General features: G+C 33.8%; 1 protein-coding gene across 3 annotated transcripts in view; it reads right to left on the reverse strand.

Moving 5' to 3' along the window:
* Positions 1–312: 312 nt before the first annotated feature.
* LOC106150456 (sodium-dependent phosphate transporter 2) overlaps positions 313–19847 on the reverse strand; it is a 29648-nt gene continuing 10113 nt past the window's right edge. For all 3 annotated transcript variants that reach the window (XM_013523292.3, XM_013523301.3, XM_087019256.1), the window contains exons 5-15: positions 10429–10514; positions 9948–10044; positions 9400–9519; positions 8655–8777; positions 6154–6237; positions 5082–5173; positions 4619–4703; positions 4234–4313; positions 3598–3716; positions 2810–2995; positions 313–2282 (exon numbers count right to left, since the gene is read on the reverse strand). In XM_013523292.3, coding sequence (XP_013378746.1) covers positions 2039–2282; positions 2810–2995; positions 3598–3716; positions 4234–4313; positions 4619–4703; positions 5082–5173; positions 6154–6237; positions 8655–8777; positions 9400–9519; positions 9948–10044; positions 10429–10514 — 1316 coding nt within the window. In that variant the 3' untranslated portion in view covers positions 313–2038. The remainder of the gene's footprint in view (positions 2283–2809; positions 2996–3597; positions 3717–4233; positions 4314–4618; positions 4704–5081; positions 5174–6153; positions 6238–8654; positions 8778–9399; positions 9520–9947; positions 10045–10428; positions 10515–19847) is intronic.

Below are 19847 nucleotides of genomic sequence, written 5' to 3' on the forward strand. Positions count from 1 at the left end.
CGTACATTGGCAGGTTTGCAATGTTCATCCAAGTTCATTTAAAATGTTGCTGTATTTAAATTATATATCAAATATGGTATGTTCTAAGTATATTTTAGGTAAAACAAATGCTGAACATGGTAGTTGCTTACATATGTTTATAAATGTTTTTAAGTGTTAATAACAGCATTTGCATGTACATGTAGCTAGAAGTATAAGTACTGATACAGTAAACATGTGTCAGTAAATATAAATTGACCTTGCCCCTTTGATTTAAATGTACTCACTATTGATAGCTTTGTCACAATTTAGTTAACAATAATTATCCAAGGGTGATAATTTATCATTTTGTTTATTCTTATTTATTCGATGCAGCATTTATACAGTATTTCAACGCCAAAAGTACAGCCTTTTGATGGACAAATACAGTACATGTAGCATTAGAAAAAATTAACAATGTAAAATGCATTATGGTATTGGTAAACAATAACATTGGTATTTCTGATGCCAACGCTATCACACCAGACAAAATGTATATGTATATGTCGCACTGTGAACTACCCACAATGCCTGCACATTGTACTCGTATGTCTAACATTCATGAGAATTAAAACTAAGTGGCAGTAAAACAATCATAAATTATAACATAACTAGTGCATATAAAATACAATCATTCATCAAATAACAGTGGTCACACTCAAGCCGGAAAGTGTCTACATAAAACTTAAATACTAACAAAAAATATAAGGTGAAGGATACTGGCAGTATAGCAATACTTGTAGAATACAGAGTGCTTTGTACATACTTCAATTGTTTTTCGTTTGTAATCTTTGGCAGTTGTTCCATACAAAGAACCAATAAAGGAATAATAATCTACCCTGAACTGCATGTACTTGTACCCCATATACTTACATAATATTGACCTTGACCTATTTATGCACACTGACCTTAACTTGACCTATTTGTGCATTCACTGGCTTAACCTTGACCTACATGGCCTGTCCTTGACCTAATCCTGGTCATTTTTCTAACTACAAATAAACATGGGGACATTTTGCTGTTTGGCTGCTAAACTGAATACACAATTCAAAACAAATCAAATGAAAACAAACGGGTGAAAACAAAACTGAAACATTTAAACTGGGTTCAGATATGAAAAACTACCAGAAAAAAAATTGTAATGAAGTTAAAAAATTGTGTGGCAAAGCTAACATTAGCACAAGGAGTTTAAGATTTATTTTTCTTTTCCTTATTTTTTTCTTTTTTTTTTTTTAGGTTATCATTTTGACTAATAAATAAAATTTGCACTGGGAAGACATTCATGCTCTGCTAACACAGCTCTTATACATGTACATGTAACAGTAGGGCACATTTATGTATATATCTGCACAAATATACATGTTTTTGTAGTTAGTCTTATCGACTTAAAATTCACTTTCCAATTGGCAAAATCAAACTTGGTATTCTGCAACAATGGTTGTCTGTATACAGACCCACTCGATTTTATCTGTTGAAATTTTCTTAAAAATCCAATCCCTTCATTACCATTATTTACTATAAAGGTTTTTTTTATTTTTTATCATTATTTTTTTAAATATTGTTAAACAATGAAGTGCATTCTAAAAATAAATTCAATCAAAACCCAAACTGAGCAATTCACTATTCACAGTTATAACTTGGAACGATTTTGCCTGTTGCAATCTTGGAAATCATTCCTGGACCAAAAAAATTCTTAATATGTGCGATCTTGGATCACATTGCAAAACAATTATCATAAATTTAACATTCAGCAACCCTACTATCAATGTACTCTAAACTTTATTTCCTATTCATTCAACTCCTTTTGAAACATGTGCGATGATTTTACTGAATTTTGAAAGAACTTTCCCCTATAACACATCCGTGATGTCTTGGACCAATCAATTGACTTAGTTTCATCTTTTTCTGCCTACTTCAGAAATACTATGCATCAAATTCAACCTTCATTCTTTCTTGTTATAATTTTGACCTTCCCTTGTTTCTTCTAGCAATTTTCTCCAATCACATGACCTAAGACCTCTCAGTGCGGAACTAGCAATCTCAACCCAGCAAAGAGGGCAGCACTGATGCCACCGCTAACTGGCAGTGTCACAATCCATGCCAAAAAAATGTTACGGAAAAGTTTCCAGTCCACGTTCGCTCTTGATCGGAACCTCCCGACACTTACGATGGATCCCACTTTACAATGCGTGGTGCTGACAGGAATGCCGATATTGGATGCAACGAGGACAGTGAGGGCGGAGCCAATCTCAATACAAAAACCACTGAAATAAAAAAGGAGGCAATCTTACCCTTCACATTATGTGTACAAGGTGCTAACTCCCAGTCAATGGAAAATTTAAATTACCAATTTTATTTTTTTTTATACGTAATGTCTTTATTATTTATTATTTAGTAATATTTGCAAGCAGCACAGACAAGCTTAGCAGATCTGCACATGTATTCAGGTAGGCACTGCATTTAATCTTTTAACATTTTGCAAACAGATGCCATTTCTGGCAAAGTTTCTACAAGGTCTGGACTTGAGTTTTTAACCACCATAAATACACTGTACTGCACCAATGCACAATTTCTGAAATGAAATCATTAATCTACGCACAAGCTTTTGCTGAAATTATCTTAATTCACTTATTAGTTTATTTAAAAACTTACTTTCTAAAATTTTGAACTAAAAGGCATTATCCCACATCTTTCTATCTCTGACACACACATGCACGCGCACACATCCACGCATGCACACACACATCCCCACTCTGACATACTCATGGTCTTGACGCCCATCAATCATTACCTTGAGGGCGTGATCTTGGTAAGGTCCTCCCCCATAGTCTTAATGACACGCCTCCCCCAGACAAACAGGCCAATAGAAATGCCTACTCCACCATAGAGGAGGATCCAAATGGGCGTGGCAGACTTCTGCTGGGCACTCCCTTCCAGACCAATGATCCACAGAGCAACCAGGGGACCTATTGCATTGCTGTAATAAAAAGATAATAATCAAGGGGTGGTGAAACAAAGGGTAATGACTAGATCTTTCAGTGGGCAAACATGATTTATCTTTCAGAAACTTTATTAAGGAATCACAAAAAAATTATGTTTTTACGACCACCACTGCCATAGACACCAATGGTCAACGTAGTCTTAAAGTTACTGAAATAAAAAAAAAATTATGGAGTGGTAGCAACAAAACTGAAAAGCCGGCTACCCCATAGTTTTTTCTAAACAGTAAAAGCACCCCAATAGGCCCCATAGGCCCCATTCCCATTGAAACTATCAGTCTGTGTAGGTCCATCCAATTCCGCGAGGACTCAAGCTGAAATGTGATGTTTCGCCCTGTCATCAGAGGGCCTCATTAATTTTTTTCCATTGTAATATAAGAGATGCTACAGCAAATCTTTTTCAATACAAAAAGAACAGTTCATGTACACTGACTTTATTTCGTAATTCACTAGCTTAAAGAGCTTATTTTATTTATTTATTTATTTTTTTTTTTTTTTTGGGGGGGGGGGCAAGGGGGGCTAGAAATGATTTATTCCGGCTGCCCGACTTCATTGAGTAATTACCCTAAATAAATCATACCTGACATCGTTACCACCGTGAGCAAAAGATCCAAAAATAGCTGTCAAAATTTGCAGCCATGAAAACAGTTTAACAGATTCTGGACTGTCCTTTATAGACTCTCGCTCCTTCTTCTGGGCCTGAAATGAAAAGATGAAAATCATAGAGTCAGAGAGAAAAGTGGGCTTTAAAAAAAAAAAATCTTAAAATTGCTACCAGCAGATTTAAATGCATGTGTATAAATACTGTGTTACATTTAAGGGGAATTTGTTCATCTGTAATATCAAAAATATGTACAATAATCTGTTATTTCATTTTTTTTTTTTTTCAAGACTCAATTTTTGGGGAATTTTCTGCAAAATGTAACTCCTTATGATGTTCAGATTTCAAAACCATCAGTTTGGGGAAATTTCCATTCTTGAAAATTTAGTCATAGTTGAAAATTTTGTCAGAAGACCATTCTATGCCAACGCAATTCTTTTCACATTGAAAATGCTGTCAAACTTGAAAATTAGCCTCTTAATAATTTTGAAAAATTTGTCACCTAATATGGCCATGTTAGGTTCACAGACTTAAAAATATTTATCAATTTTTAAGTGATGAAATTTTCAAGTTTTAAACATATCTTTTTTCTTTTTATTTTTCATTAACTCCTACCTCCAAGTCCTGACTGCTAGCTGGAGAATATTCCATGTTGCTGCTGTCAGAGATATCTAGCTTCACTGTTCCATTTGTGACTAAAAGAAACCAAAATTTAAAATCTTGACAAACAGATACTTATTACATCACTTTTTTTACTATGTTTGTTATCTCCCACCAACTACTTTGGGCTTATTAAGAAAAACAGCAACAAAATGATATGCAATAACCCCTTTCTTATTTCAATCTTAATTTGGGAAACATCATAGCAAAAAAAAAAAAATATATATATATATATATATAGATAGATAGATAGAAAAATAGATATAGCCAGGCCCAAAAGATGATCAACAATATATTGTATCAGTATCAATGCCAATGTGACCTATTTACATGTACATACCTTTGGGTGGTGTGGTCTTTCCTGGTCCAAACTCCTGTGTCAGTAATGTCTTGAAGGACTTCATTGATGGTGAGGGGGTAACGTCCTGATGACCAAAAAAATAAAAAATAAATAAAAAATAAAAACATGTCCTCATATTTCTTAAATAAACTACCCCTAAATCCCAAGTGTGATGAACAAACCATTTTGTAAATTCATCACAGAAAACTGACAAGAGACAATGGAATAATTTACTGGGCAGACAATTCCTGTTTATAATAACTTTTGTTATTGATTTATAAGCATTTCACTGAAAATCAATAAGGCAAAATATTACAGGCATCTTATATTGGATGGCAGAATACCAAGAAAACTTGACAGACAGACAGACAAACTTCTAAGTCTGGGTTTTGAAATCAAAATCATAACCAATCCTCTGAATAAATACTTGGATAAGAATTTGAGTATGTTTATAATGACATACCTGAACGCGCTTCACTGTGGGGACAAGTTTTTCTTTTTCCTTCTCCTCGTCTTCTTTCACCAGGTGTGTCAGTAACTGGGCACCACTCTTCACTGAAATGGTTCAAACGTTAAATTATTGAGACAGCAAGACAGAGAGAATGAAAGAGAAATGGGGGGAGGTAGAACAAAAACTAGATTTGCTCTTTACTAATATATATATATATATATATATATATATATATATATATAATTTAATCATTTTATTCAAAAAAGAAAACAAGGCAGCAACGCTGTCAATTGTATAGACATTACACAAAAAATACCCATGACACTGCACAAAATGGTTTTCTGTTCTTTGTCAATTTGTATTCAATTTACAAAATGTTTAACAGCATAACTACCACCACATATATTAAATTTATTATTAAAATTCTTCTAAGTTTATGATATCAAGTAGAAAACTGTCTGTAGGTCCATCAAAGTATATTTATGAAAAGTGGTTGTGGCGGAGCTGTGATGGAGATATGAGCAAATATTTATGAAAAGTGGTTGTGGCAGAGCTGTGATGGAGATATCAGCAAATATTTATGAAAAGTGGTTGTGGCAGAGCTGTGATGGAGATATCAGCAAATATTTATGAAAAGTGGTTGTGGTGGAGCTGTGATGGAGATATCAGCAAATATTTATGAAAAGTGGTTGTGGCAGAGCTGTGATGGAGATGTCAGCAAATATTTATGAAAAGTGGTTGTGGCGGAGCTGTAATGGAGATATGAGCAAATATTTATGAAAAGTGATTGTGGCAGAGCTGTGATGGAGATGTCAGCAAATATTTATGAAAAGTGGTTGTGGCGGAGCTGTGATGGAGATGTCAAAAAACATTGTAAGAGGTTGCAAACTGTGATAGAGCAACATGAAGATATGACACTTGTAAATTCATAAGTGTGATATCCCACTCATTCATATTTGTTTGAAATTTGCAGTGTTTTGAAAGAAAAAAATTAATCTTTCTATTAAAATATTTTAATTGTTTGCATGTTACAGAAAGTAAACTGAATTTCTAAAATCAAAAAGTTCAAATATGTAATGCTTACCTGATCCGTTCTCAGTTGGTTTTTCAGGCATAATAATGGGATTTTCCATTGATTCTGTGTAAGACGGCCTTCTTGAACTGTCAGCTGAAAATAAATAAATAAATAAGTTAAATACATTAATTAACAAATAAATATATTATTTCATACAGTGATTCCATAAATTCTTTTGCTTGTGACAGACATTTCATTGAGATTAAAAGTATACTATATACATATGAAAATGACCCAAAGGTCATATTTTTATGTCTATAAATATCCTGCAAAGCTATTTATCTTTCATAATTCTTAAATACTTCAATAAGGTATTGTTTTGAGCCATGTTCATATAGCCATGTTTACCCTAATATAAAACTATTTCACTAAATAGATATATTTTGTGTCTAGTGGACAAAAAGTTTTGGTCTAAAAGTTGAAAGCAGTTCTCAGGTACAATTATTTTGTGCAGCTGGCTATAGGTCTGAAGTCCACCACTCTGCTGGCACTTTTCTAAATTTATCCTTATTCAAAAAATTATCCGTATTCAAAAAAATCAAGAAAATGCTAGTACTGAGCTTCACATGGGTGGTCGTAAAGGGGGAGGGGGTAGGTAGGTCAACCATGAATGATTCTCCGACTGCAGACGTGACATCCATGTGAACGAGACAAAAATAAAACTGAGACTAAAATCAAGAAAAGACAGAACAAGCAGGGAATACATTACTACAGGTCACTTGACTCTGGAAGTAGAGAAACTTATTCAGCCAAAATAAAAAAAAAAGTGGACTTATTCGGCCAAAGTAAGGAATTCACAAGAGCTGCATAAAGAATCAAGTTGCAGGAAATTCACCTGGTATCATTTCGACCAATTAATTTATTCTTTGTAGCAAGATGGGACTAGCAGGAGGACCTGGCTTAAAGTTTAGATACATGGTTAATCAATGATATCCTATCCCAAGTTTTTTCACCAAATGGGATCTTCAAGAAAACAGCCATTTTTGTTTTTATTTATTTATTTATTTATTTTAATTTATTTTTTTATTTATTTATTTTTTTATTTATTTATTTATTTATTATTATTTTTTTTTTTTTTTGCTCATGACTTGACCTGTCTCTGGACTAGGATTAAATATCTTTGTGCATGCATTTGTAATAAAAATATTCATTCATGATTCTCAATATCTCAATTTCTCAATATTATTTACATTTATTTCAGGTGTTTTACTATTCTTAAGGTCTATTTTGGGAAAGATAAGCAGATATATATGCAGGATGTGTAGACAGATAATACCTCCTTGTAACAAAAAACATACAGTAAACATTTAAATGTCTAAATTTACTCGAAAACTCGAAAACATCACGACTTTAAAACTGTTTCAATTCTAAACAAGGCTTTCAATGCAAATTCACTTTTCCCAGACAGGAAAGTAAAAAACGAGACAATGAGACAGCCGAAGCCATGCGCAGTCTGGAAAATCCAGACATAATCGGGTCACTTATCTTACAGGTGAAAGGCAGGTGTTTAGGGGTACAAAAGTTAAGATCATGTGTCTGTTCTGACGGCTCAGACAAGATCTTGGCAAACAAAAATAAACTAATCTGTTGCTATGAGCTTACAGTAACTGTGTAAAATTCTCAAACCCCTCACTTATTCCATTATCTCACTCTTTCAAGGTTCACCATTTTCCCTCAAAATGTGCCTTCTAACTGACAAAAAAACAACTGATTTTTCATAGCTTTAGAATAAGATTATAAGTTTTTTTTTTTTTAATATGAGCACATATACATGTAATTTGCACTGTGGAGATTCATAAACACATTTCATTGGAATTCAATTAGTAGTTACAGTATGCATTAACTCTACTAGGGGCAAATGGACACTGACTTTTAAATAAATAAATATGTAAACACATGACAAGGGGTGTCAACAAGACGTCCAAAGGTCTGGTAAAGGACACTCGAGACATTAAATCTATTACCTCTTCTTAAGTTCACAGCCTGATAAACCAAGACCTTAAATAACCAGACTGGGGACAGGGAATTTCCAAACATACATGTACCACACAAATGCTCTACTGATTAAAAAATATATTTTTTGAATTCATGAAATTTTCTCATTTATCTGTTTATATAACTTTTTTTGTAAAATCCAGCAACTTTTTAAGTCTTCAATTTCTCCAAATAAAGAAAATCCTGCAAAATTAAGAACTTTGATATCCACCTCTACTATTATAATAAAACATATTTGATTGGACAATGTGTTGTTCTATTAATATGGCACTTTAATTTCCAATATTTAATACGCAATTCGTTCTGTTGGCAATGTTGGAGAAATAGACCCCTGTGAACAAATCCTAGGAAATTCACACACAGATTTCCCAGTAATATTTTTACAGTTCATAGCTACACTACATGCCCTCCTCTAAAAACAAACACACACACACACACGCACACATTAGCACACATGCATGTATGTGCGTGTACACATAAAACACACCTTATATTTTTATCTAATTCGTAATTACCAGAATTGCCTCCAGATCCACCTCCTATCTTGTTGACTTGACTTCCAAATGTAAACTTGACCGCTCCGTTACATTCTGACTTCTCTGTCGTGGCAGCGTTGTATGAAATCTCCTGTGCTGAATCTAAATAAAGGTAATTTCAAAGATTAGTTTATAGTCTCATATCCACAATAATCAAATTCAACTGACTTACAGTAATGATTCTATCTTTGAATCAATTGGAGAAAAACTCAATCTTTGACAATTTTACATAATTCTGAAATAATTAAATATCATATTCTGTTTTTAATTATTTGGCTTCCACTCTACAAGTGTGTTCTAATTTTCAGAGTTTATAACTAAAAACATACGGTAGTTGTAAAATACACAATTTTCCCATTTGAAAAGATTGAGTTACCATAAGTTTGTAGTTTGTGTATAAACTTAAGAAATTTATGCAATCTTGAATCATTCTGAGACTCATAAATCCTGATTCACCCAGTGAAAAAATTGGCAGATTCATTCACGCTACTTCTTATCAATAACTTCTATTCAGGGAACTTTAAACTTTTAGTTCATCCCTCTTATTTCAAGTTTTATTTAGATCATAATTACATCTAGCAACCTATACTTGTGAGTAATATACTTAATATTTTCTTTCATTGCCATGGGACTTTGGAAGACCATTAAAAACTCGTCTCCTAGGTTATTCCTCTTACACAAAAAATTTAACTCAAATTTGTCCCTTACACACATAAATATTTACTTAATATTTTCTTCCGTTGCCATGGCACCATAACAACCCTCACTAGAAAGGCGCATATCAATCCCGAGCCAAAACTTAGGATAAATATCCCCCATAACGGAATCTTGTCGAAGCCCAGCACTGAAAAATAACAAAACACCAGTAAAAACTTAAGTCATTCATTCAAATCCGTTAAAACTGCATCTTAAACCATCTTTGTTCAAAACTTGTCACAATGACAAAAATAAGTATTTATAAGCATAATCCAATCAAGCATTGAAGAAAAAGTATAAAAAGTGTATTAAGATAATTTTATTGACATTTATAAGACTCCAACTTATTAGGGTTTTTTTTTTTTTTTTTTTGTGTGTGTGTGTGTGTGTGTGTGTGTATGTATAAGAATTACCATAAAAAACTTTAAAGAAATTGCCAATTCAAAATGTGTTGCTGTTTCTCTCTCACTCTCTCTCTCTTTTTTTTTTTTTTTTTTTCTACAGCTCAGAGTTATAGCAGTTGAAAAAGGCATAAAATTCTAGACATTTTAACAAATTTGACATTTATTTACTTACTTTCTGGGCCATCGTAGAAGATGGAGAAGACATTTATGACTAGAGTGCACCCATAGAATATGGGCAGAAGACGTAAACCATGCCTCAGTTGGTCCTCCTAAAATTAAATATATCAATTCCCATATTATATGTATTGTATTTTTCAACTAAGATACCATTAGCAAATTTTATTTGGATGGCTAAATTTGATTTAATTTCTTTTTAAATAACTGATTTTTCTGTTAACAAATATAAATATCCAAATATCCACTGATTGGAAAACAAAATAAACATCTGCATGCTACATGACGTCCAGCAAAAATTTGATAAGTTAATACACCAGCCGAGCCCCTTAAAGTGTAAATTTCCTTATCTAATTGAGCACACCAATTAACATTATCCAGAAAAAAAAAAAAAAAACGATCCAGGCTTGCAACCATTAAGTACATTAATATTAGTACAGTTTGACCCTGGTTTGCACCATTGTGTAAACTGTCCTTACCTTTCTGAGGACAAGCAGTGAGATAACCCAAAACAATCCTATAGACACAAGGCCAGACAGCACTGGGGAGATGAACCAGGAACCAACTGGAAAAGAAGAACAATGTTTTGTAATATAAGCTTTTATTAGTACATTAAGGGAAAAGGGTACGCTTTTCACTTCTTCCCTTTATTCTTTTTAGAAAAAAAAAATAAGAAGAAGAACTCCCCCATATCCCTTTATCCTCTGAAATTAATCAGCAACAATGTACATGTGTATTTAAACTAAATTCCAAAAAATGTGCAAAAAAAAAATAATAATAATAATAATAATAAATAATAAACAAAAAATAAAAATAAAAAAATTGGTACAAACCACTGGAACACAAAGACACCAAAAACCACCTCTTAACAAGAATAAGAAGTGTTCAAATACTAATTATGCTGTTGCAAGTAGTTGTTTTTCTCCCTCCTAATTACTGCTATTTAATTCACCTCCCTCTGCACAACTTCATCAATAAATCATACATATTGAGTTTCGATCATAAATCATCAACCATTACAGTAGCTTCACTTATGACTATACAGTGCAGAGAAAATTCATAAACATCTGTCATTTCTCCTACAAAGTGTTCCACAAATGTGTCTATCAGACCAATAGTGGCCAGGTGGAACATTTTATGGAAAAGCTTAATTAGCACTTAACTCAATTTCATCAATTTCACAGAAAAAAATCAAGAGACTTTGATGAATATCTAGTATAAAGATAAACCAGCAACAAATATTTCAAACCTTTTCACTACTAGAGATATTCATTTTTTAAGCATTTCAAAATATGTTGTGATTGAAAAGGATTTATTTATTGTTATTGGTTTGATTCAAAAATAAAATTTGCACTAGTGGTTAACCTACTCTCTCACACAATTTAATTAAAGCCTACCTACTCTTATAGTACATGTATCCATGAACTTTACGAACATTTGGTAAATATGAGGGAGACGGATTGGTGCACTTTAGCTAATAGGTAATACGGTACCTATAGGTAATACGGTAATAATGGAAAAATACTAAACACCTTTTTTCCAGTGATCATTTCTTTTAATTATCTATTTTAACCAAGGTTTATACATCTAAGACATATAAATAGGGGAAAAATCTGATAACAACTTGGAAGAAATTACCAATCATCTATTTCTTCTCTTGATCCTAAAGCACCGATTTTGTAAATAAAATCCATCAGCTTGGTTCAGATTTGACGAGCAGTAACAGGTAGAAAAATATATGCTCCTGAATGATTAAGAAGCTGTGCACAAATGACATGAGAACTTCTACAAATGTGTAGGAAGATGACATACAATATTCTGCAACCTGTTTTTGTGCGTTGGAAAAAGAGTGGAAATTTAAATAAGCTGTCACGCAATCTGGCAATTGCCTTATCACATTATGACATTCTGGAATTGACTTGTTTTGTAGAATGTAACAAAAAAGGGAAGAAAGGAAAAGTTGATGCAAATGTCAGGTAATTTGATATTTATTCTCATCCTACAATTTCTAAAACAGTAAATATTTTCAAAGAAGAATTTATGTTTTGGGTGGGATGGGTCTGACAGTGGGATAGGCTAGATAGTGGGATAGGTGGGACAGTGTGAAAGGTGAGACAGGCAGGAGAGTGGGACTGTGTGATGGGACAGTTTTATTCAGAACAGTGACAAGGAATAACGTGATAGGTGGCACACAATGGTAGATACATATAAAATCCCATTCCCATACCTAGATCAATCTAACACGAACGATCCATCTCCGAGGGGTTTCTCACTTTCAGCTTAAGTGGCTTAGATGTCTGGCATGCCTACTAAAGCTGCTAAACGCTAGTTAATTACCCCTAACAGCGTCAGTAGGCATGCCAGACATCAGAACCGCTTGAGCTGAAAGCAACATAGCTAAAAAGACGGGTCAATCCTGCTAGATCGATCTAGGTACGGGAATGGGGTCTAAGACATGGTGAAGGTACAAGTAAATGTGAACTTGTGAAGGTCAGATACGCATAAATCAATTCTGACGTCATCAACAATGCAGCACACACGTGGGAAATAAATACCCGCATTCCCCTATATAAGCAAAGAATTCTCCTCCCCCTAGTTTTTGGCCCATAACCAAGTTACATACACCTGTTCCAAAAATATAGATCACCTAAAATATCACGTGGCTCATAAGCTATGTCTAGAAAAAGGTCTAAATGCATGTGAGTTGGGCACTAACATGATAATAAATTTTCATTCTTTGGAGTTAATTCAATGGCTAGTTAGAAAACATAGCCTTGACACCCTTATTTGTACTAGTACTTGAGTGACCCCCTATAATGTAAATGCTTTCCTGTCATAAGTGATCGGTTACAACCATCATGAGTGAAGTCAAAAAACTGGTCCAACGAGTAGATTAAATTCTCATTTGTTAATCTCAAATCCAATTGAGAATTTAAAGTACTACATGACAGCTAAAGCCAATTTTTTTTTTCTTTTTCAAAAACCAAACAATTTTTTTCTTGAAAATATTTCTCCTTGAATTTGCAACATGTGACACATAAAAACTGACTTCCCTGATATTTCTACAGTGTATACGCAGCTGTTGTATGGTGTACTTCTGCTGCGCAGACACCAGTCTGATTGCAATCAATGCATTTTGACCAACACAGGTCTAAACCATGCAAGTATATACAATGTACATATATATATAGTGTGAATACAGGTCTACTAATAGATTTGCTTTCAACAGCTGTCATAATGATAAATAAGCAACTGGGTGAAGGTGTAATTGGATGGTGCTACGGGCTAATTATTGCCACTTATTATGAGAAAATGATATCCATAAATGTTTGACTATCACAAAATTCTGGACAACTATACACCTGTCCTTACTATTTGTGGCAAAAAAATTAGAAAAAAATATTCATTAAATACTTATTGGCCATAGCAAGAAAATAGTCAAATCAAAACATTGATAAATTTGCTTTAAAAAAAAGGTGAAATGTTACACTTTTTCTTTTCAGTCAAATCAGAAAATCGTGTCAAATAAGAATATGTCAAGCATCAAACTAAAATGTATGTTCAGTGAACCCACCACACATGCACATGTACTATGTCGGTCAGTTGTCATGGTAACGGGCCAGTAACTATAGTAACGTTGTGAAAAGAATAAGGACCAAGTGTTGAAAATTCAGAATAATGCTTTTCTTTTATTTAGATTTAAGATTTAAAAACATTTTGAGAAATGCATTGGACAAGCCCATTAATTCGGTTTACTGGGAGGATCAACTTCATTTTCAGATCTTTGTCAGCATCTGTGACTATCGCTATTTTGCTTTAGAGAAAAATCCCATTTTAAGATTCCTGAATCAATACGCTTTATGCACCAATTCTTCATAACAGCTCAGAAGATTGCCTGAAAATTCTTATCTTTTTGCAGAAAGGTCCCATCTCCGATTCACATTTGAAGGCTTATTGGAAGATTTATGAATAACTGGATCTCTCCTGCCATTGAAAGTATAAAAAACAGACAAGTTTTGAAATATTAGATCTAATGCAGTATAATTCCATTTCAGATTTCAAACAGAAGCTTTGTGCCAAGGCCTTCTCTCTCCATAATGACATAATTATTCTCCAATCAATAAATTGATTGAAAATTGACCAAACAATATATTGCATTAGCATACTGGCAAACAAAGGGAAGCACATAATAAGCTAGGAAAATTTTCTTTATGAAAAAGCTGCCCTTTTGGTTATGCACCTGCCTGTAAGGCTGACTTTTAAATTTATTTTTTAATAATTTTTATTTTTGTCAGAGGTCATTTTTGGTTTCATTTTTCTTTCTTTTTTTTTTTTTTTTTTTTCTTATTTGGCCATTTTTAGGTCGACAGAGCTTGACAAACAAGTTATTAAAAAAACTCCCTATTGCTTTTGCTGCACTGAAAAAGGTCAGCCCAAGTTAAATGGAAACAGCTAGGACTTCTGATCTGTTTAAGTCTCAGTGGGAAAATTAAAGATTTAGTCTGCCATTCATGATCTGTGCAGTATCGATTGGCCTGAAACACAAAATCTTAGGAGAAGAAGAGTAAGCTCTCGGCGACTCATTAAGCCACAGAAAATTAGACTTTGTAAAGAAGACATTTGAGGAAGTCTGCATGGTGAAGGGGAGGGGGGAGGGGGGGACAGCAAGACGAAAAAGGCAAAAACCTACCAACTTTATCTACTCTGGGGTAGCCCCTGCAATTTTTTCTTTACTCCAAATCACTATTTTTTCATCACTTTTTTCTCCAAATGGTTTAAATTTCACTAGAACAAGTCTAATCAACCGTATTTTGTATAGCCAATCAAAGTCAGTTTTAGCATTTGAGTTTATTGGTGAATGTCAGCCGTAACACTAGCCAACCCCTTTGCTGTTGCTTTCAAAGTACAGACATGAGCCTAGCACCCCATTTCCAAAGATTAGATCGACCTACTTTAGATCGACCTAACTCCCTGGGAGTTCACGCTAAATAGCTGTCAGCCGGGCGGACACGAAAGTTAAGTACCCCCTTACAGCTTGTAGTAGGCAGGATGGACATTTAAGTTGGATTATCTGAAAGTAATCTAGTGAGACTCCCCGCGGGGATAGATCAATCTAAAATCTATGGGAATAGAGCCTAGGTTTCAAATAAAACCTCTGAACATTTATCATGAGAGCCAACACCTAACCTTGACGAATCTCAGGAACCATCAGAATTCAATTTAAAAAAACGCGGAATTCCACTTTTCCTCGTAAAAAGCTCATGTCAGATAGTAAAAAAGGCCTTGTCCATTATTTTATATTTGTTTCTTTTTGCTCAGCCTTCCCCCCCCCCCCCTCCCAACAACAACCAAAAAAAAAAAAAAAAAATGTACAGTGCACAAGCGTTCCAGGATATTAAATTCTGAGCATCTCCTTCAATTTCCATCAGAACTCTGCCAGCACACAGCAATTCTTGGAATCTGCCTAAAAAAAAAGCCCTGCCAACCGGAAAATTAGTCATTATTACATTATCATACCAAGTGTCAGTAATGTCACTAGCTGTAGTGAGAATGTAGTTATGTATAATAGATGCCAAGTTTAGTTATATTGTAGTATATTCTGCATGTCCGTTTATTTATTTTTTTTAAAACTTATTTTTGACTCGGAAAGAAAACTGTCTTCATGATAAAAGTGTACTTGTGCTCTTTCAATTTTCAGTTTCACCTTTTAACTCCATTTTTGTTTATGTTCCTAGCTAATTTTATCATGTTGTTGCCTTTGCAAAAACGCAGTCATAACTAAGCAATATTTCATTAAAAAAGAGCAGATTAAAACAGAGACACCGCTCAATTTATTGTAAATTAACTGTAATTGATTTATCTAGACTACATCCACTATCGTAAGCAACTTCCATGACATTTTTTTTTATCACGAGTGATGTGATCACACTCATTTATCACTGATGATCAAAAGTCATTCTGTTCTATTTTCCATTGCAAAACTGCTAATAATTTGAAATACGACCTTAATTATTTACGTGACCAACTTCAAACCAGACGAGAATGGTTGAGGAGAAACCCATTAACAGCATAGGCAAAAGAGCTTCCATTTCAATAGTTACTCAAAAATCAAAAACACAGACTTCATAAAAAGGATCTTAAATTTGTCAAAAGATTTTGATATGGTACAGGTAAACCTTGTTGATTAACCAAAAAGTGTTTTCAGTTCTAGGAATAACAAATATTTTGCTGTAAGGGTGCAAGGGCTCATTTTGTACATGTATTCAAGAGGTATATTTCTCTTTCTGTAAATTGTTTGGGGCATTCTCAAACTATGTTGAGCCCATTTCCTGAGATAGTAAAGAGCTTAACTTCACTAATCTTTTTTTCGGACGTAACTGGCATTTTACCCTGCCTTATCGCATTGCTATGTCTGCAAATTATGTTCTATTTACTAGTCACAGAAACCTTTCCATCGCTAGCTCCGTAAGCCAAAAGGTCGAACCTTTCATACTGAACTACAGGTGTAGCAGTAATCTTGCCGATGTCTGTTGAAGTTATTCCATCCCAGAAAACCAGCAAGGGAAATACTTTAAGTGTATCAAAACAAGATGCAAAATAACAAAATGCTATTTTTGCATTTTTCAATAAAAAAATCTTTTTAATCATTTAATTAATATTTTTTTATCTTTTTAACCTATAAATTCAACAGGAAATTTAAACTTGATGATATTTGTGTGTGAGACTGGTAAATATCACTACGAGTTTGAGCGTTATCTAATAACAACTTCACCACAATAGCTAACACATAAAATTTTCCAGACAGTCATTAAATGTTTAGTGCCTCTGCAAAACAAAAAGTTTATAGACTAAGTGCAATTGGCACTAAGTTACCTGCCGTAAGCAGCAAGGCTTACTGGTAGATCTGAACTGCTTCATAAAAAATTCTCTCTCGCAGATAAAATGGAAACATCTTTCAAGAAATCGCATCCCACCTAACCACAGATGATAACAGATATTAAAGATATAAAGAACCAAGGATTGACACTTTCTGTTATACCCCCCTGCTCCCCAAGATGTGAACTCAACATGAATGTCAGAACATGATATTTTACTTACGTCACCATCCTCATGAATTATACCAAACTAGCTAATCCTTTCAGACATTGGAGCAGTTTCCTCTTGGCAAATTGGGTTACTTCATAAGTGGGCAATAACTTTTCCATAAATCAAGGCAAAAAAACAGTCCAAATTTTTATTTTATATAATTAATTTTCTATTTGATTTATTCATTTTTTAGCTTTGTTTTGTTTATGGGAAGAAAAATCAAGCCCTTGTCCTAAATTTATATTAAGGCACACTATAGTATAGACTAAATCCAATCTATTGTTCTACTAAACAAAGGTACCATTCCCAAAACCCTGTTGTACTAGCAGGATCGATCTATCTCCAAAAGGATTCCCTCTTAATTGTATTCAATTTAACGTGCAAGAAAGTTAATTACGCCCCCCCCCCCCCCCCCCCCTCTCCTGCAGCTTCAGTGGGCATGACAGACTGAATGCAATTTAGCGAGAATCCTCTTGGGAGTCAGATCGATCCTGCTTGTATGATATATTTATGGGAACCCTGTCTAAGTCAGTCGTGGCTTCAATTATTAGCTAGAATTTAGTTGCAGGACAAAATACGCCAACCTACGCACACCAGTACTAGGACACTTAGACCTCCTAGATCGAACTAGAATAATCGACCCATCTCCGAGGGGCTTCTCACTAATTTTTTTCAGCTTAAGGGGCTCTGATGTCTGGCACGCCTACTGAAGCTGCTACCGTATAATTAACTATCGATTAGCAGCTTCAGCAGGCGTGCCAGACATCAGAGCTGCTTTAGCTAAAAGCAATTAAGCAAGAAACTGCTCAGAGATGGTCCGACCTTGTTAGATTGATCTAGGTATGGGAATGGGGTCTTTTATAATATTCTGCCCCCAAAATTGGCCAAAAACATCCTTTAATGGTACCCACTCCAATATCCTGGACTTTTATCTCCATAATAATGGCTTTCGCCTGCAATCTAAATCCCAAATCATTAATCAAATCTCAGTTTTCGTCCTGTGTGTCCTTTTGTCAGTCAATAAGATGAAATGAAATGAAAAGGCTGGCATGTTCCTTTAATAAATCGAGTCATTTAATCCGTAATCTGAATTGCTGATCTGCAGCATTTTTTTTTTTTTTTTTTTTGAAAAAAATATCTATGAATTATCAGAAATAATAGTAGAGGTAAGAGCTAAAGTGCAATGCATATAATTATCTCAATTTCAATTAACTATGAGCAAAACTATTCATCAGCTTGGTAAAAATGTAGTCCAAAGAGGACATTTTACATGTACCTGCACAGGTATGTGAACCAAGTAAAACATCACTATATCACATAGCAGTTAAGTCCAGTTACATGTACAGTTATCTGATGAAGGATTTTTCCCAGGTGGGCTGTAAGCTATATATATGTGTACATAAGTTTTGATAATTTTTCTAGGGATAACAACTGTTTGTTTTGGCCAAAAAACAGATTTTCCTGAGGTAAACGACAATTTTCCCATGCTTACTAAAGGTTAAAGAATTCAATATGACATTTGAAGTTAGTCCATGTTTCATTTCTAAAAAGGTTTTATGTATTAAATATCCCTAAATTTTCCTCAAAAGAAATTCTCTCCTATTCACAAATCACTGCTAGCTCCAGTTATTTGTACTTGGACTCAATTAATGTTTCATACCATTTTTAATTAAATAGTTTGGTTCTAAATGCTTCCTGCAATGTTTAAACTGCCATGCCTTTCTGTACATTTCAGTAGGATATACCAACATCAGGTACTTTAAGTAGAGGAGGTTTATTAGTATATAGGTGTGAATTGGAAAAGATCAGTTCACATAGCTTTGGGGAGATATGCAGACATATAAAATATGACTTTGGGGCACCTTAAATGCAGATGGGATATCTTTAAATTGCTATTATAAACATTATTTAGTTAAAAATAAGAGATCTATATATACACATAAACCATCTCTAGACTTTATATTAAAAAGTGATTTTATTTTTCTAAAACAAAACTTAAAAGTATATGAATTTCTATCACTCATAACAAGGAAACAAAGAAAGGGGGGAAAAAAGGCTGAAATGTTCATAAAATACAGAAATGATCTTCTAATGATTCTTATAAAATAGAAATGGCTAAAAAATTGAAAGTTCCTTATGAGATCTCCATTTCTTGTATCTACTGGTTCATTTTTCATGCGAGCATGCCGTTATTTCTGGGCTTAATCCCATTAGTCTAGTGCATGTAATTACATGAAAATACATGGACATACTCATCTGTACCATAATTTCTCACCAAATTCAAGAAAATTAATTTTCTTTTACCTCCCAACAGTAGAAATACCTAACTTCTTTGATATAATTGAAAGTCTATATGTTTTCCTGTTATGCCATAAAATAATTATTTTTTAAAGTGCATAAAACTCGTAAACTTCAAAGAAAAACAATTATACAATTAACGAGGGAGTTCGAAATTTGAGAATAAGCACATGTACCATAACTCCCATACATAAACAGCCCCACAGGTGTTTTCGTCAGCTAGTGTTCCTTATTAACTCCCACACCTGCATATTAAGTGCTGAGCAGGGCACTTATAATTAGCTCTCGAAACTTAATCCCTTACTCTGCAGTGCTGATAACGAAAATTTAGGCATTCTTAACAGGACTCCCATTTCACATTAAAATCCAAGTAATCAAGGTTTTTTTTATTGTTTTGCTGTTTGTCGATGGGCATGGACCTTAAATTAAAACATTAAAAATCTAATTATTGCACTTCCCAATGATGGAGTATTATTTTTTTATTGGTGTTGGTATGTCTGTTTGTAAGTAGACT

The sequence above is a fragment of the Lingula anatina genome, chromosome 8, assembly GCF_051362555.1.
Source record: "Lingula anatina isolate TDL-2025a chromosome 8, LinAna3.0, whole genome shotgun sequence".
Classification (NCBI taxonomy): domain Eukaryota; kingdom Metazoa; phylum Brachiopoda; class Lingulata; order Lingulida; family Lingulidae; genus Lingula; species Lingula anatina.